Source organism: Thamnophis elegans, chromosome 7 (assembly GCF_009769535.1).
Source record: "Thamnophis elegans isolate rThaEle1 chromosome 7, rThaEle1.pri, whole genome shotgun sequence".
Taxonomy (NCBI): domain Eukaryota; kingdom Metazoa; phylum Chordata; class Lepidosauria; order Squamata; family Colubridae; genus Thamnophis; species Thamnophis elegans.
Window position 1 is genome coordinate 9,471,643 of NC_045547.1, and position 23,347 is coordinate 9,494,989.

At 40.2% G+C, this 23,347-nt stretch overlaps 1 protein-coding gene across 9 annotated transcripts in view; it reads right to left on the bottom strand.

Annotated features, from left to right (window-relative positions):
- SOX5 (SRY-box transcription factor 5) overlaps nucleotides 1-23,347 on the bottom strand; it is a 640,060-nt gene that overhangs the window by 367,748 nt on the left and 248,965 nt on the right. For all 9 annotated transcript variants that reach the window (XM_032221314.1, XM_032221307.1, XM_032221310.1 and 6 more), the window contains one exon: nucleotides 6,732-6,942. In XM_032221314.1, coding sequence (XP_032077205.1) covers nucleotides 6,732-6,921 — 190 coding nt within the window. In that variant the 5' untranslated portion in view covers nucleotides 6,922-6,942. The remainder of the gene's footprint in view (nucleotides 1-6,731; nucleotides 6,943-23,347) is intronic.

A 23,347-nucleotide genomic window follows, 5' to 3' on the forward strand; every position in this document is an offset into this window, starting at 1 on the left:
TACATTGCAGGAGACGGTATGAAAGCTAAGCACACAGTTTGAGATCTTTTCCCATCCCTTTGGAAGACAAGCAAGCATCCTTCTTCAAATGCTACCCCATCTTTGCTTGCATAAGAACAAAGGTTCAGATTATCATTATATCTATCTATCTATCTATCTATCTATCTATCTATCTATCTTTCTATCTATCTATCTATCTATCTATCTATCTATCTATCTATCTATCTATCTATAATGAAAAAAACAACAACACAAAATATAACAAAGGCAACAGTAAAAATATTGGGTTTCTGTCGTGATGGACTCTTGTGACGAGCCGATAGACAGATGATGGAAGCAGTTAGCTTCCTCCCATAATTGGGGCTTACCAGGGGTTGTAAAAAATCTAATAGATACCTTTCACCCTGGCTTCGCTGATAACGGATAAGAGCCTGTGGCCTAATGGCTAAGAAGTTTGCCTAGGATGTAATATAGCCCAGGTTCAAATCCCAGTAAGGGTATGGCTAGCTGATGAGAGCTAAATAGCTTGAAATAGATCTATACTAGTCTCCCTTTATTTATTTATCAGCACAAATAAAAATAAAAAATAAAAAAACACAAATATAACAAAGGCAACAGTAAAAATATTGGGTTTCTGTCGTGATGGACTCTTGTGACGAGCCGATAGACAGATGATGGAAGCAGTTAGCTTCCTCCCATAATTGGGGCTTACCAGGGGTTGTAAAAAATCATATATATATATAACAGAATTGGAAGGGACCTTGGAGGACTTCTAGTCCAACCCCCTGCTCAAGCAGGAGACCCTATATCTTTTCAGACCATTGGTTGTCCAGTATCTTCTTAAAGTCCTCCAGTGATGGAGCACCCACAAGGCAAGCCAATTTACTGCTTGAGTCTCTCATCTGCACCCCCATAACTGGTTTGGTTCTGCAACCCAACAAGATTTCAGAGGATAATTAGAACTGCAGAAAAAAACAATTACTACCAACCTGGCTTCCACCAAGGTCATGTAGACCGCATGAGTCAAAAAGAGGGTTGTGAAAATATCTACAGACCCCTCACATCCTGGACATAAATTGTTTCAACTCCTACCCTCAAAACGACGCTATAAGGCACTGCACACCAAGACAACTAGACATAAGGACAGTTTTTTCCCGAATGCCATCACTCTGCTAAACAAATAATTCCCTCAACACTGCCAAACTATTCACTAAGGCTGCATTACAATTACTATTAGCCTTCTCATCATTCCTATCACCCATCTCCTCCCACTTATGACTGCAGGACTGTAACTTTGTGGCTTGTATCCTTAAGGTTTATATTGATAGTGATTGCTTCCTGATTGCTTATTTGTACCCTATGACTATCCTTAAGTGTTGCACCTTATGATTCTTGACGGATGTATCTAGTCTTTTTATGTACACTGAGAGTATCTGCACCAAAGACAAATTCCTTGTGTGTCCAGTCACACTTGGCCGAATTCTATTCTATTCTATTCTATTCTATTCTATTCTATTCTATTCTATTCCATTCATCCCATCCCATTCTATTCTATTGATTGTTCTTACTGTATGATTTCTCATTTCTAGCACTTTTAGTTAATTAGTTTCCATCTATTGCTTCTTGTCCTGCCCTCGGGTGCTTTGGAGAATAGGTTAACCCCCCTTTTCTTTGAGTCCGTCCCTTAGATATTGGAACACCGCTATTGTGTTATTCTTAGTTCTTCTTTTGGTTTTTAAGCGTCTTCTCTACATTGAATTTCATTTTGATAGAGAGGGCCCGGTGTTCAAGTGTGTCAAGAGCAGTGGTGACATGCTATCCGGTTCGGATCGGTTCGCCTTTACCGGTAGTAAAAATGCTACTGGTTGGCCCAAACCGGTAGTAAAAAAAATACTTGAGAGACCGCCTGCTGCCAATTACCTCCCACAGACCCATTAGATCTCACAGGGTTGGCCTCCTCCGGGTGCCATCTACCAGCCAATGCCATCTGGCTATTACCCGGGGGAGGGCCTTCTCTGTGGCAGCTCCGGCCCTCTGGAATGAACTCCCCGCAGGGATTCGGACCCTCACCTCTCTCCAGGCCTTCCAAAAAGCCGTCAAAACCTGGCTTTGCCGGCAGGCCTGGGGGTGATGAGTTCCCTCCTCTCTCGACATGTATGGCTGTGCGACTGTTGTCTACTTTTATTATTTGTATTTTGTCTTTTATGTTCCCCTTTTTTTCCCCCTTGAATTGTTCGCCACCCTGAGTCCTCCCAGAGAAGGGCAGCATACAAATAATAAAATACAAATACAAATACAAAATGCTTTAAAAAGTAAAAAAAAAAAAAAAAGTTCCGATGATTGTGCAGCACAGCTGTTTGTCGCACAGCTGATTCTCGGAACTTTTAAAAAACTTTTTAAAGCATTTTTTAGCTGCTAGTTCAGGAGAACCGGTAGCTGAAAAAGCTAAAAAAAAAGTTTTAAAAAGTTCCGACAATCAGCTGCGCAGAGCAATCGTCGGAACTTTTGTTTTACTATTTAAAGCATTTTTAAACTACAGGTAGTTAAAAAATGCTTTAAAAAATAAAATAAAAAAGTTGGCCATGCCCACCCAGTCACATGACCACCACCACAAAGCCACGCCCACCAAGCCACACCCACAGAACCGGTAGGGGAAAAAAATTGAATTTCACCACTGGTCAAGAGCCATCCTGGAGTGTTGGATATTCCTGCCAGCTGCAGATTTGATGAGTTCCCCATCTAGTCCTTCATCAAACTCTAATCCATGGAGCCAGCTAAGACTCAAACGGGATTCGTTTGAACCCTCCTCTCTTTAAAACAAGTCCCATTTATTAAGAGGAAGATTTCTTTCCTTGTCCATCTGAGCAACATTAAGAACCAACTGGATGTGGGCAGGAAGGAATCTCCACTTCTCCAATCACCATGGTGATTAGTTTTCACTGAACAAATTTAGATGGTCCCCACAGCTGACAGCTACCATTGGATGCTGGCCAAGCCCTACAAGGGATGAAGCTGGACTGGTGTTAGCAAGGGTGTGAAGAATTCTGAAGTATTTCAGGGTCTATTTTTAGTTAATTCACCATCACATCCTTTATTGTAATGGCACAACGGTGTCTCTAAACCACTGCTGTGCCCTAAAATCCTGGCTTCTCTGAAAACTCCTACCTTTTGTGCCAATATATAGAAAGTGAAGGAAGGGAATGATGAATCAATAGAAAGATTTTTTTAATGCGAATGTACAGAGGTAGAGAAGGAGAAAAAAAATTGCTCGGGAAAACAAGGATTGTTCAATGCAAAACCAAGTCAAACATTGTCCATTGAACCAAGAACTCTTCTCCCCCTTGTAAAGTATACAGGTAGTCCTCAACCTACGACAACGATTGAGCCCAGATTCTTTGTTGCTAAGTGAATTTTGTCTCATTTTACTACTTTTCTCAGCACGTTTGTTAAGTGAGTCACTGAAGTTCTTAAACCAGAAGCGTGGTTGTTAAGTGAATCTGGTTTTCCCGTTGACTTTGCTTGTCAGAAAGTTGCAAAAGGAGACTCACATGACTCTGGGGCCATTGCAACTGTCATAAATGTGAGTGAGTTGTCAGCCGTCCGGATATAAATCAGGTGCCCCTGGGGATGCCATAATGGTCGTAAGTGTGAAAAATGGCCACGTCACTTTTTTCAGCGTCATTGCAACTACAAAAGGTCACTAAGTGAACTAATTTGAATTAATCCTGTGAGCTAGGTTGAGGTTGAGAAGAAGAGAGACCAGCCCAAAGTCGCCCAACGAGCTTTCTTGGCTCTCCTCAATCTTAGTCTACCACTTTAAGTATTGCACAACATCTTATTTTAGGACAGGAAAACAATAATCAAAGACCTGAATACAATGGAGGACCCTAAATCTTACTCAAATAATGCTGCTAATTTCACTGGCCTACTTTCCCACCGTTTTGAAAAAGGGAGAGCCACAGCCACAAAGCAACTGCAGAACAAGTCTTAAAATATTCTTAACTAGCTGATAACCCGGCACTGCCCGGGTATTTATTTATCCCAACCCTCCTTCCTTGAACGCCGCCACAATTTCTAATGTTGGATTTTCCCCTTTACCAGAGAGAGCCCCCTTGTGGAGTACTGTGAAGCTGTTACCATGGCAACTCCACAGCGCTGTACAGGAGAAGCCATTTTAAGGCACAACAGGCTGTATCTTAACAGAACACATGCCACAATGGGGTGTTAGGGTGCCTTACCCCAATAGTATTTGTTTCCAGAGGGTAAGTAATCTGTGTATCAAGTTTGATTGAAGTTGCTGAAGGTGTTCCAGAGTTATGTTGGAACATACACGAACATACACACACACACACACACACACACACACACACAGCCATTTATCTATATCTATATCTATAGCTATAGCTATAGCATAGATAGATAGATAGATAGACAGACAGACAGACAGACAGACAGACAGAGATATATGAGAAGATAGATAGATAGATAGATAGATATAGACAGACAGACAGACAAACAGACAGACAGAGATATATGAGAAGACAGACAGACAGACAGACAGACAGGGGTAAATGAGTTAAAAATGTACATACAACAACAAAACTATTTCCACTTCCCAAAACAGAGGAAAATCTTTACCCTACTCATATGGGAGACAAGGTTCATCTACTCTGCATCTCCAGCCTGGCTCTTATCACCTGAAATGTGAAATGCAGTTCCACCCATCAAAATAATAGCCAGCTCTATTCTAGCATTTCACCATTTTGGATCTCATCAAGGGGAAGCATTTGATAGTTCTTAGAGGAAAAAGATATGAAGTTCCCGCACTCAAAACTTGGAAATAGCCGGGAAAGAGCACTAGAAATTTCCAAACCTGATTACCATTCAAAGCCTTCCTACTAGTTCACCCTTCTTCTTCTGGATTCAACATATCCTTGCATTTCACTCTAAGGAGTATCTCCAGAGTACAATTGCTTCAGGCAGTTCTTTGATGGAGACAGAGGCCTCCATTACATTCTGCTTTGGCAAAAGGGCAAATAATACCTATTAATTGAGGGTAGTTTTAAATTGCTAATCTACTCAAAGACATGCATGAGGATGGCCAGCATTAAGGGTTAGAGTTCACTTCCCAATGAAGCTGCTTGGCTAATGTCAATGCAGGACATCTTCAGAGGCCTGTTTGGGCTAATTTTTTATATCATTTACCTACTGAAAGAAGAAAATGGATGCTTCATCTTACATGATAAACGTAAGTATAACAAAGTATTTTAACATCGCAGGGAACGGCGGGAGGAGTAATGTACAAAGACTACAGATAGATTTGTTTTGATACAGGATTTGAAAGGCAAATTAAAAAGGGCAATTTAGTGTCTTCCAAATGTTTGGGTTGGTTGACAGGGCTTACAAATTCTTATCATGTTGGGTATGTCGGATGGAAGCCGTTTCCCAAATCTCTGTGAGGCATCTTGTTATCTCTCTCTGTTTCAGATTATGGGCTAAATGATATAATGGTTTAGTGCAGGGGTCAGCAATCCACGGCTCTGGAGCCACATGTGGCTCTTTAAATCCCTCTGCTGCAGCTCCCTGTCATTCAAAATATGCATCACAACTGCCAATGTGCAACACTTGCTGGCATGTGATTTATGGAGCTTTTCAACCTTGGATAAATCCAAGATAAGAAAAGTTTCAGAAGGAAAAATAACATTTAATTCAACTACATATGCTAGTTTTATAGCTGCTTAGGAAATATTCAGGCACCGGAAGGGTTTTGTGGCTCCCGGTGTTTCCTTTTCTGTGGGAAATGGGTCCAAGTGGCTCTTATGAGTGTTTAAAATTGCCAACCCCTGGTTTAGTGTTACAAGAATGAGCTGCCTAAAAACCTTCCATCTCTACTTCCTCTTCTGGTTCAGACAAAAAGAAAAATTTGAAAAGTTTAGATTAAATCCCAATCCATCATAATATCGAAACATGGACTAATTATGGTCACTTTTGATGCTTTCACTGAAGCACATCAGATTTTAACCACATAAATTAAGCGGTCTTAATTCAGCCAACAGTCATCATAATGTATGGTTTGGAGGACTGATTCTGCCTCAGATAATCAACAATATAAACTGAAGCTTAGTTATCTTTCTACAGTTATGAAGAAGGAAGGAAGAGAAAGGAGAAACATGGTCCTAAGACTCACAACAAATGTTTGTCATTGTAACATACACAATATGTTCAGCAATCCAGATATTATTTAATTCCCATCATTTATGTGGCTTATAGTGAAGGAAAATGCTGCCCATGAGCTTTCTGGTCATATTTCAAGAGGACCTGAGATTGTGGGAAATAAAAGGAAAGAAAGAGAGAAGGGAAAGATGGACTTCTGCCCAAAACTAAGGGAACATTGGCAGAATCTGATAGGCACAAGTGTTCTCAGAAGCTAAGCAGGCCGGGAACTGTGGAAGAAAATATCTCCTTACACAGGAAACAATTTCAGAACCATTTGTAGCCTGATCTCCACAATCACTAGAAGAAAAATGCCAACTACAGAATGCCTGGCACATATTATAGGAAAAACAGGAAGTTTTTGTTCAACCACACCCTGGGTGGCTGTATATTATCAATCACGGTGTCCTCTTTATCCATAATATACGAAGGGAAAAACAACAGACATAAGTAGACTCATCTTCCTGAACGTAGGGAGTCCAGTTGATCAGAGTAGCAAAGTCAACATTTCTCCTTACCTTCAGGCTCATTCTTGATCATCTCCTCCATCTTCCTCTGTTTGAGAGTGTCTACCACATCTGCTAGGCTTCCTTTACGCCGTTCAGGAGTTCCCAGCGCCGTGCTGGAAAATGATTCTCCGCTCTGACGCCCACCTTCGTCGGTCTTCGAGGGGGAGGTAGATGAGTTGTGTGGGGCAAATGAAGACATCACTTTATTGCCATCAACTTCCTGGAAGGAAAAAGAAGGTCATATGTAGCAACTTAGAAACATACAAACCTAATTCTGTGAACTTTCTTCTCTGGTATCATGTACTGCAAACTAGGACATACAAAACCTTTGCCAGACCAATTCTTGAATACAGCTCGTCTGCCGGGAATCCACACTGTATATCGGACATTAATACAATTGAGCGAGTCCAGAGATATTTCACGAGAAGAGTCCTCCACTCCTCTGCTTACAATAGAATCCCTTATGCCACCAGGCTCGAAATTTTGGGCTTGGACAACCTGGAAGTATACCGCCTAAGGTCTGACCTAAGCATAGTACACAAAATTGTCTGCTACAACGTCCTACCTGTCAATGACTTCTTCAGCTCCAACCACAAACATGGGCAAACAATCAATACAAACTGAAGGTAAACCGCTCCAAACTCGACTGCAGAAAATACGACCTCAGCAGTGGTGGGTTTCAAAGTTTTTGGGAACCTACTCTGTGGGTGTGGCCTCCTTTGTGGGAGTGGCTTGCTGGCCATGTGACCTGGTGGGAGTGGCTTGCCAGCCATGTGTTTTTTTTTCTTTCTTTCTTTCTTTCTTTCTTTCGTTCTTTCTTTCTTTCTTTATTCTTTCTCTCTCTTTCCTTCCTTTTGTCTCTCTGTTCCTTTTTTTCTTTCATTTCTCTCTTATTCTTTTTCTTTCTTTTCTTTTTTATTTATTTCTTCCTTTCTTTCTCTTTCTCTCTCTCTCTGTGTCAGTCTGTCTGTCTCTGTGTGTGTGTGTGTGTGAGGCAGTGGTGGGTTTCAAAAATTTTTGGAACCTCTTCTGTAGGTGTGGCCTGCTTTCTGGGTCCACTGATGGAACCTCTTCTAACCGGTTCGGTAGATTTGACGAACCGGTTCTACCGAATAGGTGCGAACTGGTAGGAACCCACCTCTGGACTTCAGCAACAGAGTGGTCAACATCTGGAATGCTCTACCTGACTCTGTTGTTACATCCTCAGACCCCCACAGCTTCAACCTCAAACTGACTACCGTGGACCTCACCCCATTCCTAAGAGGTCCGTAAAGGGGGCGTGCATAAGCACACCAGTGTGCCTTCCATCCTTGTCCTACTGTCCCCATTTTATTTGTATTCATTTCTTTAGTTTATGTCCATGTTTATACTTATACCTGTTATCTCATACATGCTTGACAAACTAAATAAATAAATAAAATAAATATTTGCATGTACACTGGCAAAGAAAAGAAAAAGAAAGACTCGTCCTTGAGGGAAGGGCTTGGTTAATTATTATTTGTATATAAATGAACATTTACTTCAAGAAACCAGTTATGATGATGGGGTGTTTGAAGGGGGGAAAAATACAGAAATCAAAGATAAAATAAGACTACAGATTTAAATGAGAAAAGAAAATGTGAAAAGAAACATTTACATGCATGGCATGTAGGTGTCTGTGTGTATGTATGCATGTGTTTATAGACACAAACACAAAGAGAAATGAGTTCTCCAAATGAGAACTCTTGATGTTCAGAAGTTTTCCAATAATAAGGTTATGGATTACCTTTAATTGTTTGCTCCTCTACAGTGTTTAATGGTCAACCTTAGCAGATTTTCCCCCCCTGTTTGCTGAATAATAATCTATATCTAGTTTGTTTTGTTTTCTTTTACGCAGAGCTTAGTATCAGGATAATGATCCTTGAAAATGAAACACTCAGATGCTAAATGCTGTTTTGACTTCTTCAAAAGTTTTCCCAGCTCAACATACCCAGGCTATGTGCACACTGGCAAACATTCACACACATACACACATGGATGGCCACAGAGTATGATTAAAAAAAGTATTTAAGACGGTAGCCATGTTGGTGTGTCAGGTGCAAAGAATCGGGACCATAACTGGCAGTGAAGAACCTTTATTGCTCAAGCCTGTGCACCAGAATCTACTCAACTAAGGTCCAATAAACTGGCACCAGGTAAAGATTAAGCGGATTCAAGAGATGTTCAAACTGAAGACTGTTTGTGGCAATGTATCAATTCTAGGCTGATGACTCGCTTAACTCTGCCACCCAGAGTCTTTTTGCACTTCTCCTTCATCAGATCTACTTTTTTTAAAAAATCAGTGTCACACATTGATGGAACCTTTGCAACTATCACCCTGATTTTTCTGACCATTTCCTGGAGACCCCCCTGAAAATTCCACCAGCTATTTCTTTTTTCTGCATAATTCAGCTCATTTAGATGTCTCTAATTTATTCTCTTCCTTGCCCCTGTCTCATATCGCTCTTTGGTATTTTTTTTTTTAAATAATTCTTTTAAACACAAAGTTCCTGATATGTAGATGATCATAATGATGCTTGCAAATGCCTGGCCAAATGAAAAGCATCCTTCTCTCCAATATAGGTGAGATCTGACTCTCATTAAAGCCAACAAGCATATTCGCACCTATTTTAATGGATTTGACTCTTAATAGCCACATTCTGGTTTGTCATGATGAAACCTTAATTCTTCACACCTTCTGATATTTCAAACGTTGCTTCCCTCCCTCCATGCCGTCCTTCCCTTTTGGCCCTCCTTTGCTCTCTTTCTCTTTGCAAATTTTCTTTTAGTTTCTTGCTGTTAGAAATCTCTTAAACTGTCTGCTTTGTTGGTGGACTATAATTGTCTTTTTACGGTCTTTATGCATAACTGAGGTGAGGCTCTTTTCTTTAAAAAAATGCAGCACAATGTATAATAAATCTTAAAGTTGCTGTAAGAATCCTTGTTTTAATGGCTCAACTAGAGTTGGGTTTCATATTTTTCCAGCTTCAGGATTTCTGCTTTAATCTGTAATTTTTTAAAAAAATAACTTCATACAGAAATCTGTAAGCTTTTGGGAGCTTATATCTCTATTAATACACATTTCTTTTCCCCTAAGGTAAAGGTTTCCCTCGCACATATGTGCTAGTCGTTCCCAACTCTAGGGGATGGTACTCATCTCTGTTTCAGAGCTGAAGAGCCAGCGCTGTCAGAAGAAATCTCCATGGTCATGTGGCCAGCATGACTAAACGCCGAAGGTGCACAGAACACTGTTACCTTCCCACCAAAGGTGGTTCCTATTTTCTACTTGCAGTTTTTACATGCTTTCGAACTGCTAGGTTGGCAGAAACTGGGACAAGTAACGGGAGCTCATTCCGTTATGCAAAGCTAGGGATTTGAACTGCTGAACTGCTGACCTTTCTGGTCGACAAGCTCAGCGTCTTAGCCACTGAGCCACCACGTTCCTCCTTCATTAGAATTAAGGTTATGTTGAGAATTAGGTATGTCTAGACTTCATTAGACTAGACATATCTAATTCCCTCTGTAACCTTAATTATGGCAAAAAATAAAGATGTTTTGCAAATTTGTTTTTGGGCACATACAACACTCCTTTCAGCATTTAGTTCTTCCTTGACAAAATTCATAAGTTTTGAGAATCTCAAGGTACAATAAAACAGTAGGCTCAACTTTTCTTGTGCTTGCCTATCCTCTAAACTAGGATTTTAATCCTGGCTTCCTTTTGTTTCTGGGAACTACAAACACGATTAATCCAAATTAAATATTCAAAGTAAGAGTAACCAATTCATTGACACTTTATTCTCAAGCTTCTCCCATTAACATTTAATATTACATTTCTAACACTGATCTGCGTTTTCTAGGAGAGCAAATGACAAAAAGCACAATTCCCTTAAGCTTGATTCTTGTTTAATATTTTTGGCCGCAATTATGGAAGTAATTTTCAACCATCTTCTTTCCAAGATGCTTCCTGAGGTTTCAATGTAGCCTTAAAAGTCCCCCATCCAAATATTAACCAAAGCCTACCTGGTTCAGCTTCTGAGAACATCTGAGACCAGTTGGAGTAGATGGTCCCATTCAGGGGTGGGTTCCGGCCAGCACTACTGCCGGTTCACTTGTGATGCGCGCATGCGCAGTGCAATTAAAATTGTTCTGCACATGACCAGAGCTGAAAAACAATATGGTGGCACTGATGGTGCCAACCAGGGAACCAGTTTAGGGGCATGGCAGGCCTGGGTCACTGCCAGTTCCAGCGACCCAGGCCACCAAACCACTACCAGTTAAGCTGAACCAGTCCGAACCGGTAGGAACCCACCACTGTTCCCATTTATTAAGAAGGAAGAAGAATTTATTAGGATTTATTATTTATCAGAATTTAGTTATAATTTGTTAGAACTCATCACTTATTATTAATTAAATAATTATTAGTAAATTTAAGAATCCATAGATTTGTTCCTTCCTTAAGAAGGAAGGAGGATTGTTTTGACAACAATATATTTAATTTATTTTAGTCACTATCATTAGAGAGGGAAGCCATCTCCTGTAAAACCATTACTGTATTGTTGCTGCTGCTGTATTGCTTATATTTCATTATTGTAAAAGTAACTATTAGTTTTTTAAAAAATGCAAAATTATCAGCGAAAGGAGGAATGCCATTAATAAACGAAAGCGAAAATCAGAAACGAATCACAAATTTTATCACTCTCTATCTTTCTTTCCCTTCCCTCACTCCTAATCTTCCCCCCTGAAGACATTTGTTCTCATGCTTTAATTAAAACATTCCCATATTTTAATTATCCCCATGTTATAATTATTCCCATGTTATAATTATTCTCTATTAATTAAAACACTAATTAATTAAAACATTTCCATGTTTTAATTATTCTGTGTTCTGCATTCTATGTTCTGCGCTCATGTTACTGGCATTTCAACCTCCTTCATGTTTCTACCAACAGATTTATGAGGTTAACAGACATATGCATATGTTTGTCTATATAGATGTACACGTGCATATAGCATACTTAAACTTATCAACTGTTGGGATCATTTACTTTTTGATATCGTGAATCCCATGCTAATGAATGCTATTGGAACATGCATCCAATCATGATTTTTTTTTCTTTTAAAAGCAAGATGGAGGAAGACAATTTAGTATCTCACCCCTTTTTTGGTATACTTACCACCATGCCAGATATGGATCCTTACATTCTCAATTTGAAAGAGAAAAGGATTTTCATTGGAATGGCCACAATATTTCTCATAACCAGAGCCCCTCTCAAGAAGGAAATAATCCAACAGGAAGTAGCTGTTCTTACTCTTGGAGAGGTTTCCCACCAACTACAGTTAGAACATTCCTCTTCCAAGGTTAAAGATAAAACAGGTTTCTGCTCTTTCCTGCTGAGGTCAATAATCTTCCTTTGTTAATCTTGATGAAGCTTTGCTTAATCTATTCTCTCTCCACGCACACACACACACAGACACCCCTGTCATCTTTCTAAAGTCATGTCATTCAACAATGAAGTTTTACTTGCTGTGGATGTTTTCTTTCTTTCTTGGCTCACCATCCACAAAATTCATATTTTTTTTACCCAAGTGATTTTTTTCCGAAATTCGACATTATTTCAATGGTGTTCATGCATCAGCAGGGAAAGCTTATGCCCGCACTGCTCCTACTTCCTATCTAAAGGGATTTTTAAAGAGATGCTAATATAAACTAATAGTAATTGAGACTCATGGAGATTCTCAGTCATCCGGATCATGGTTGTCCCAAATGTACTTTTCCCCCCAAAAAAGGCAACTTGGTTTTTTTTCTTTGAAAACATTTTACTTCTCATGCGGGGACTTCTTCAGTTCTGAACTGAAGTCTAGAATAGAATAGAATAGAATAGAATAGAATAGAATAGAATAGAATAGGACCTTGGAGATCTTTTAGTCCAACCCCCTGCCTAGGCAAGAAACCCTATCCCGTTTCAGACAAATGGCTATCCAACATCTTCTTAAAAACTTCCAGTGTTGGGGCATTCACAACATCTGGAGGCAAGTTGTTCCACTGATTAATTGTTTTAACTGTAAGGACATTTCTCCTCAGTTCTAAGTTGCTTCTCTCCTTGATTAGTTTCCACCCATTGCTTCTTATTCTACCCTCAGATGCTTTGGAGAATAGCTTGACTCCCTCTTCTTTGTGGCAACCCCTGAGATATTGGAAGACTGCTATCATGTCTCCCCTAGTCCTTCTTTTCATTAAACTAGATATACCCAGTTCCTGCAACCGTTCTTCATCTGTTTTAGCCTCCAGTCCCCTAATCATCTTTGTTGCTCTTCTCTGCACTCTTTCTAGAGTCTCCACATCTTTATTACATTGTGGAGACCAAAACTGGGTGCAGTATTCCAAGTGTGGCCTTACCAAGACCTTATAAAGTGGTATTAACACTTCATGTGATCTTGATTCTATCCCTGTGAAGTTTCTTGGACGAGAAGCGAAACGTTTTCAAGGAAAAAAAAAAAAAAAAGCACAATTGCTTTTTGGAGAAGCATCTTTGAGATAATCACAAACGTATTTTTCTAGAATAAGCATCTCTTTAAAAATCAAATGTATTAATTTGATTTTATCAATTATTTTGATTTTGTTGAAAGATAAACCAGTTCCGGAAGCAAGTATTAAAAAGAGCTGTGCGTTTTTGAAAGCCAAATTGTGCTTTAAAGGATGCCGTATTTATCTAACAACATTTGGGAATATCTTGAAACAAGTATCCTTTTTCCCCTGGATCAAACATTAGCTGAAGACAGCAGCTGTATATTCCAGTGGGAGAAAAAGCAGCTGCTTTTAAGATGATCCCCAGAGGAGCTACCAGTGTCCCTGTGCACACGCTTAATCAAGCTTTGAATCCAAATACCAGCATAACTCTTTCATTAAAATGTAATTGTTATTTATTTATTTGATTTATATAGCTGCCCGTCCCAGTTTTATATGAGTTTAAGCAGCTTACAATAAAATAATTAAAACAAATTGGATACCACAGCATTCTACACTGTCCCTTTTTCTAACCTGGGGCCTTAGCCACCTAACCAAATTGGCTCTCCTTTTTACTCAACTCCTGGGCCACAGTTGCCTTGTTGATCTGTTCCATTACTGCAGCTGGATTTGTAGAGTTGTACTTCATCTTAATATAACCTCAGATATTCAGATGATACCACTCTAATGGCAGAAAGTGAAGAGGAACTAAAGAGCCTCTTGATGTGGGTGAAGAAGGAGAGTGAAAAAATTGGCTTGAAACTCAACATTAAGAAAACTAAGATCATGGCATCCGGCCCTCTCAATTCCTGGCAAATAGATGGGGAAGAAATGGAGGAAGTGACAGATTTTATTTTCCTGGGCTCCAAGATCACCGCAGATGGGAACTGCAGCCAAGAACTCAAAAGACGCTTGCTCCTGGGTGTAAAGCTATGGCAAATATAGACAGCATCCTAAAAAGCAGAAACCTCACTCTGTCAACAAAAGTGTGTAGTCAAGGCTGTGGATTTCCCAGTTGCAATGGATGTCTGTGAAAGTTGGATTATAAGGAAGGCTGAGCGCCAAAGAATGGAGGCCTTTGAACTCTAGTGCTGGAGAAGACTCCTGCGAGTCTCTTGAACTGTAAAGCAATTGGACCAGTCAGTCCTAGAGGAGATCAACCCTGACTGCTCTTTAGAAGGCCAGATCCTGAAGATGAAACTCAAATACTTTGGCCACCTAATGAGAAGGAAGGACTCCCTGGAGAAGAGCTTCATGCTGGGAACAATGGAGGGCAAAATAAGAAGGGGACGACAGAGAAAGAGGTGGCTGGATGGAGTCACCAAAGCAGTCGGCGTGAGTTTAAACGGACTCCAGAGGATGGTAGAGGACAGGAAGGCCTGGAGCAACGTTGTCCATGGGGTCATGATGGGTCAGACACGACTTCGCAACTAACAACACTTCACCTTAAAAACAACATTTTTGGTGTGAAATAATAAGGGGGGTAAAAGTGATGAGCACATCCCTCTCATTTATGGCTTTAAGATACATAAGAGATCAAATACCTAAACTCAGTCAGTCTGAAAGTTGAAGTCCAAAATATATAAAGGACTCTCATAACCTCTTTCATTTTAAGGTAGAGCTCTAAAGAGTTTTGCCACTTTACTCCTTTCACTGGGCATTAAAGTGACATTGTAAAATGCAAAAATTGCAAGAAAACTCTGAAATTCAATATCGGCATCATCTTTCAACATCCAGCTCTGCATCTTTACATGGGAGCTCAAAACAAGGAATAGGGATTATTCCTTCTTCTCCGGAGACCACCAGCAAACACTCTGAAACCACAAATTATAGCTTCGGAGCCACCAATGAATTTAGGAGAAGCTTTCTCTTCCCAAACTGTCCCCCTCCACTACTCACCCACAAACAGACTGAGCTCTGAATTGTTCTGTTGACCTGAGCTAATTCAACTGCCTGTATTTGTGTAATTATAAGCCAAGAAAGCTAAAACGTTACTGCCTGTCTGAGGGCTGTAATGAATGGATAAGCAGGTTTTGGGGAAACAGTTTTGGAGGTCTCCACGTTCGGGGAGGGGAGAGGAAACGTAGGGTGGGCTTTCCATTTAGGACAACCCGCGAGGGTAAGCAAAACGATCGGATCTGTTTTTTTCCAAACCCGAGCCATTGTTTAGTTAGTATAAATTGTATAGTTAATTCATAAATAATCAAGCAACAGTGCACAGGGCTCTGAAGCTGCACTTGGTTAGCAAGAGGTTCATTGTAGGAGAATGTCTGTGTGCAGAGCTACCCACAACACTGTCACATCCTACAGAACTGAACTGAATCCTACTACTGTAGAACTGGATCTATACTATAGAACTGAATCCTGCTAAAGCTGCTGATTCAGTTCTACAGAGGAATGATTGAGTCTGTCATCTGCACCTCCATAACTGTCTGGTTTGGCTCTGCAACCCAACAAGACAGACATGGACTTCAACGGAGAATTAGAACTGCAGAAAAAAACAATGGCTACCAACCTGCCTTCCACCAAGGACCCGTGTACTGCACAAGTCAAAAAGAGGGCTGTGAAAATATCTACAGACCCCTCGCATCCTGGACATAAATTGTTTCAACTTCTATCCTCAAAATGATGCTATAGGGCACTGCACACCAGAACTACAAGACACATGGACAATTTCCCCCCGAAAGCCATCACCCTGCTTAACAACTAATTCTCACAAAACTCAAATAATTTACTAAGACTGTATTACTATTATTCTTCTCTTCCTTCTTAGTATCCATCTCTTCCCACTTACGACTATTACCGTGTTGCTTGTATCTTTCAATTTATATTGCTTTTAATTGTTTCCTAATACGATTTGATAGCTTATTAGTAACCTTGACTATCACTAAGTGTTGTATCTTTTTATTCTTGATGAATGTATTTTATTCTCCTTATGTACACTAAGAGCATCTGCACCAAAGACAAATTCCTTGCGTGTCTGATCACACTTGGCCAATAAAGAATTCTACAGTAAAGAAAAATCCATGTGCTTCTTCTCTGAAGAAAAGCTAAGCTTTCTTAAATGATTCTTAAATGACTGGAAAGTGAACATTGTCATTATTCAGAGACTAAGATTATTACAGGCAGTCCTCACTAACTGAGTGAAAAATTACCATTGCTAAAAGCAAGGTCGTTGTTAAGTAAGTTGCATCCTATTTTACAACCTTTTTTGCCACAATTGTTAAGTGAATTGAGAGACCGCCTGCTGCCGATCACCTCCAATAGACCGATTAGATCCCACAGATTAGGCCTCCTCCGTATTCCATCCGCTGGCCAATGCCATCTGGCGACCACCCGGAGGAAGGCCTTCTCTGTGGCTGCTCTGGCCCTTTGGAACGAGCTCCCCGTGGAGATTCGAACCCTCACCACCCTCCAGGCCTTCCGCAAAGCCCTTAAAACCTGGCTATTCCGACAGGCCTGGGGCTAATGAGTCTTCCCCCCCCCCCTCGAATGGTATGGTTGTTGTGTGCTTTTAAATTATGGTATTGTTTTGTCTGTCTTTTTATTCCTTATTTGTACCCTTCCCCCTTGACTTGGGTTGTGAGCCGCCCTGAGTCCCCTTCGGGGAAAATGGCGGCATAGAAATTTAATAAATTCAATTCAATTCAATTCAGTCATTAAGTGAATTGAGCAGCTGTGAAACAATTCATGCAGTTGTTAAGCGAATCCGACTTCTCCCACTGACTTTGGTTGTCTGAAGCCAGTTAATAAGGTCACAAATGGTGATCACATGACCTCAAGACTCTGAAGCCATCATAAATCTAAGCTGACTGCAAAAAGCCTGGATTTTGATCATGTGACCATGGAGAAACTGCAATGGTCATAGGTGTGAAAAACGGTCATAACTCACTTTTCCCAGGGCTGCTGTAACTTTGAACGGTCTAAGAGAATGGCTGTAAGTCAAGGACTACCTATGTGCTGTTTAGCATATTGGTGAATTGGAACCATAAGCGAGTCATAAAATGAATAAACAGCTTCCATTATTGATGCTGTCCGGCACTGCTGTTTCTCTTCCTCTTTTAAACTTTTTAAAGTTTCAAAAACTTTTAAACTTTTTTAAACTGTCAGCCAGCTGGGGCATTGCGTTGACGTCCTCCAGGCTTAAAGTTGCCAAGTTTGGAGACCCCTGGGATAGACTAAACAAAATGATGAGACACTTGTCTTTATCTCCTGTGTGTTATGAAGTTCTCTCATCTCAATGCGATCCTGTCCATCCTCTCAATGTTGCCTTGCATAATACAAAATCCCCCTCCTCTCCCTTCCTTGCTCAGTATGTTTTTGTGTTTGTGTTTGTGTTTGTGTGTGTGTGTGTGTGTGTGTGTGTGTGTTCTTAGCTTGATTTTTTAGAAAGTTATCATGTCACATTTAGCTCCTTCAATCTTTCTGCTAATGATTTCGTGAAGACCGTTCATAATTCCCCTGCTTTGCATCTGAAATCCCTCCAATTTGTTGACATCCTTTGAGAAGCCCAAACCAAACACAGTATTTTATATCCAATCTGACCAGAAGCGATGAAGAGGAGGACAATTACCTCCTTCTCCCTTTTATCTATGCCTCAGAAGAAGTTTGCATCTAATTTGTTCTGTCATACCTAAGCCCTTTTTCACCATTACTCTATTTTTCCAAACGATTTCTCCCCTCTGATTATCTGGGCTTTGCATTATTGTTATTATTATTTTTTTGTCCCTTATCTGCATCGAAGTGTAATTTTACCAGCACAGTCTCATTTCATAATTCCAATGATAAACATAGCTTTAACCTCTCTTCTTTATTATTTCTATCTCCTGGCTGGCGATGAATTTGAAATGGAAGTAACCTTGTTTTTTTTTAAAAAAAAAAAAAACAACTTTTTTTCCCCTCTAAGAGAAGAACTGCAGTCTCTTACACAATGAGTGAAGTATTCATTGTTTGTTTGTTTTTTTAAAAAAAATTCCACTCCTCATAGAAAATGCTACTCTTTCCCCAATTTTTAGAAGGAATGGGTTGTATCTTAATGAAATTATAGTTTGGTGCTGAAATCTTATAGAATGTTTACATCACCATAGAGATGGACAATCTGTTTCCATTTCATTTCACATTTATATGTTCTCTCAAAACTTGTTTTTTTCCCCCTTTTGTGCGTTCATCTGTACTTTTTAAATTAAAAGGATGAAACTCGTACTTTAAATATAGATCTATGTGTTTCAGCAGTCCCTTCTCTCAAAATAAACACTTCTAAAGATATTGTGTCTTAATGATTTTTTTTGAACATTGAAAATGCAAATGTTGAAATCACCTCACAACATAATTCATGGAGAATAATATCTCCAAATGTTCCTATAATTATATTACCTTGGGTCAATACCTGTTATGAATGAGGCACTCAGAATGATAAAATAAAGAATAAAAAAAACTATGGCCATATTCCAAAGGCATCAATTATGAAACAGAGAATCCAATTTCAGCTACGGATTTCCTAAATTCCACTCTATATATCAGGAGGTGAAGGATCAACTAGATCACCAAGCAGACAATTCCCTGTAAATATTCAACTCCATCTTAGTTTGTTCAAATGAAGGAGTTGGTATTAAGGGATCTGCCAAGATTCAAAGTTAATTTAACACACATATGAGGTGAAAATGGATTAAACATGCATTCTTTACCAAAGTGTTCCTATTTATCATCTACAATCGATCTATTTCCTATGAATGTTGGAGAAAAGGGATGTTCTTGGTATGTGGTAAAAAAAACCCTTCAAGTTAATTTACCTGCACCACTAAAAAAAAAAAGCTTTTTGTTCATGAAATTTTGGCCACCATCTTGCCTTTTTTGACTCCTCTACAATCATCTGCATTGGGAAAAGTAAATCCAAGATAATGTCCTTCCCACCACAACATCTGTTAGACCCACCTCTAAAGGTCCTGGACTTCTATGTAATCTGGCCAGCTTTTGGCTAAGGCTTCCTGTTTGAACAGAAATTGCTAATCAAATATTTGGGGAGATCTGGAATTTTTTAGCTAACATATTTTTCGGAGTATAAGACGCACACCCCCAAAAAAGAGGATGAAAATCTGGGTGCGTCTTATACACTGAATTCAGCATTTTTAGCCTCCCGAAACCCCGCCCCACGCATCCCTTTTTTTTTTTTTTTTTGCAAAAATGGACATGCTTGGGAGGCCTGTGGGGAGGGAATGGGGATTTTGGTGTGGGGAAATGTGGGGTGCAGAGAGTTTAGAAGGCTTGTAGAGTGCTCCTGAGGGCTTGGGAGGGCAAAAACAAGTGAAAAGGGGCCCGTTTTTCACATAAATGGGGATGTTTTTGCTCTCCAAAGCCCCCAGGAGCACTCTACGAGCCTTCTAAATTCTCTGCACCCCACATTTCCCCACACCAAAATCCCCATTCCCTCCCCACTCTAGGGGAAGGATATTGCAAAATATCAATTCCCTCCCCACTCCTAGGGGAAGGATATTGCAAAATCTCTATTCTCTCCCCACTCCTAAGGGAAGGATATTGCAAAATCTCTATTCCCTCCCCACTCCTGGGGAGGATACTGCAAAATCCCCATTCCCTCCCTACTCCAGGAGAAGGATACTGCAAAATCCCCACTCCAGGGGAAGAATACTGCAAAATCCCCATTCCCTCCCCACTCTAGGGGAAGGATACTGCAAAATCTCCATTCCTTCCCCTTTCCAGGGGAAGGATACTGCAAAATCTCCATTCCCACCCCACTCCAGGGGAAAGGATATTGCAAAATCCCCATTCCCACCCAACTGTGGGGCCAGCCAGAGGTGGCATTTACCAGTTCTATGAACTACTCAAAATTTCCGCTACCGGTTCTCCAGAACCTGTCAGAACCTCCGGGATTTCACCCCTGTGTAGAACGCAAAATCCTTAAAATCGATCCAGCCAGCTGGCTAAAAGAAGAAAAGGGTGCTCGGATCTATGCTGAATGTCCCCTGAATTTATTATCAGATTGCAGCAATAAGGTGGCCTAAAGCTTGAGAGTTCTGTGCAAGGCCAATCCAAAAAGACAATACAAGTATTCTTATGTTTCACTGCTGCCAGAGGAATATATCACTGTGTTAGGGAGGTATAATTTGTCTGACAGAGACTTGGCCTTTTAACAACCTGATGTTTCTGGACTTCAGATCTGTGTGAACAAATCTCAGGGTAGGATCCTGCTAGCAATGGCTGTGCCTAACAGCACTGATCTGATACGCATCAAGGATTCTACAACGGTTCCCTCTGAAATTCATTCGTTATACTTAGCAACATCAAACAGAGAAAAATAATTAAAAAGCTCCTATTGAGTATCTAGAGACCTTGAGCGCAGATAGGGGGTCACCACAAAGCAGGATATCTGGTTACAAAAGCCATGCTTCATCTTTTTAATTATATTTATGGTGGGTTTGGTAGTCTATCAGGATATATAACCTTTCCTTATCTTCACTTTTAAATAACTAAGCTGAGAGTAGGCACCAGGCACAGGTACAAGAGAGGATCACCGCAGGTGGAGAGATAAGCAAACTCACCAACCAACCCATAACCGCTTCTAAACCATGTCCATTTGGTTGATGTTTACATATTAAGCAGGATCATAATTTCCTGAATAATTTAAATCATCTGGGGGAATGGTAGAAATCGGATGCAAATTGCATTATAATTAGATTCTGTTCAAGTTATGCGTTCATGGTATTATTATCCAATAGTCCCCCTCTCAGCAGGATCTCAATTCAGTTGCAAACCACAAAAACTTGGAAAGTGATACCCAAAAGAATATGGGCAATGAAGAGCACACAACAATAATATCACAATTCTGTGATGTCCCCCACAAAAATCAGAAGCTTCTTGGATGAAAAGCAATTATGTTTTCAAGGTGGGGGGGAAAGCCCAGTTGCCTTTTTCAAAAAGACCTCTGGGGCAACCATGATGTGGATGGATTGAGAATCTCCAGAGACAATTCTGTGAACTGTTTATGGATACCACATATTTAGGGTTCTGTAAGGTAAAGGTTCCCCTCGCACATATGTGCTAGTTGTTCCCGACTCTAGGGGGCGGTGTTCATCTCTGTTTCAAAGCCAAAGAGCCAAAACTGTCCAAAGACGTCTCCGTGGTCATGTGGCTAGCATGACTAAACGCCAAAGGTGCATGGAACGCTGTTACCTTCCCACCAAAGGTGGCTCCTATTTTTCTACTTGCATTTTTAGTGCTTTCGAACTGCTAGGTTGGCAGAAGCTGGGGCAAGTCACGGGAGCTCACTCCATTACGTGTGGACTAGGATTCGAACCGCCGAATTGCCAACCTTTCTGATCGAGAAGCTCAGCATCTTCGCCACTGAGCCACAGTGTCCCTGTAGGGATGTGGGGAGGGAAACAAAGCAGTACTGATGCCACTAAAAATAATAGTTTTCACCTTCCAATAGATTTCAAATCATCACACCTCTTATCGTAGTAATGTGTCTGCCTTTCTCCAGATGAAAAATGAAGAAGGAAAAAGTCTGTGTCAGAAAATGAAGTATACACTATGAAAGTTCTGTACAGACGGTCATAGGTATGTTTTATAAAGAGCTTACATTGAGGAAATTGCTTTTTTGAAGCCATCATCAGAAAAATTTCCATAAGAAACAATGAAATAAAATAAATACAGATAACCTTCAACTTAATAACAGTCCATTTAGTGACCGTTTGAAGTGATATAACAGCTTTGGAAAAAAGTGACTTATGAGCATATTTCACATTTATGACCGTTGCAGAATCCCCACGACAACATGATTAAAATTCAGACACTTGGCAACTGACTCATATTTATGACGGTTGCATTGACCTTTTGTGACTTTCTGATGAGCAAAATCAACGAGGAAGCCATATTCACTTAATAGCCGTGTTACTAACTTTTCAAGTGCAGTGATTTACTTAACAACGGTGGCAAGGAAGATCTTAACATGGGGCAGAATTCACTTAGCAAATGTTTCACTTAGCAACATAAATTTTGGGCTCAACTGTGGTTATAAGTTGAAGAACATCTGTATGTTTTAAAAGAGCCCATAAGCAATAATTCTATTACCGTATTTTTCAGAGTATAAGACACACCCTTTCCCCTCAAAAAAGCGGGTGAAAATCTGGGTGCGTCTTATACACTGAATACAACATTTTCTTTCTCCAGAAACTCCACCCCCTTTGCAAATAGGGCATGCATAGCCTTTAGGAGGCTTATAGAGTGCTCCTGAAGGCTAGGGAGGGCAGAAATGAGGGGGAAATTGGTCATTTTTTGCTCATTCCACCAGTCCCTCCCCCCAGCTCCCAGGAGCACTCTATAAGCCTCCTAAAGGCTATGCATGCCCTTTTTTTGACAAAAATGGGCCCGTTTTTGCAAAAAACAAGCTGTTTTTGGGAGGTCTGCAGAGTGCAAAAACTTTTTTTTTTTGCCTCTTCAAAATCTTGCTGCGTCTTATACTCCAGTGCATCTCATACTCTGAAAAATACGGCAATTGCCATGCTAATGAAAGTTAAGGAAAGTCGGCTACTTCAATATATGGGTTAAGGAAAATTAGAAATAGTTATCATTTTTCTCTGGGTGTTTTTAAAAATACAGAGCGTTTAAAAAACCCAGCACATTACAATATTACCAAAATATGCTGATGCAGCAGAAAAGAGCCACAATTTCTAATTTTCTAATGGTTAGGAGAAATGAAGGGAGATTTGGGTATGGCCAGTCCAAAAAAGGACTAGGTGGGACATGATAGCAGCATTTTAGTATCTGAGAGGCTGCCACAAAGAGGGGGGCGGTCAACTTATTCTCCAAAGAATAAGCGATGGAAACTAATCAAGGAGAGAAGCAAGCTGGAATTAAGGAGAAACTTCCTAACAATTAACCAGCGGAACAGCTTGCCATCAGAAGTTCTGAGTGCTCCAGCATTGGAGGCTTTTAAGAAGAGATTAGACAACCATTTGTCTGAAATGGTATAGGGTCTCCTGCTTGATCAAGGAATTGGACTAGAAGACCTCCAAGGTCCCTATTCTGATTGATTGATTGGTTGGTTGGTTGGTTGGTTGGTTGATTAATTGATCTACCTCTCTTCTCT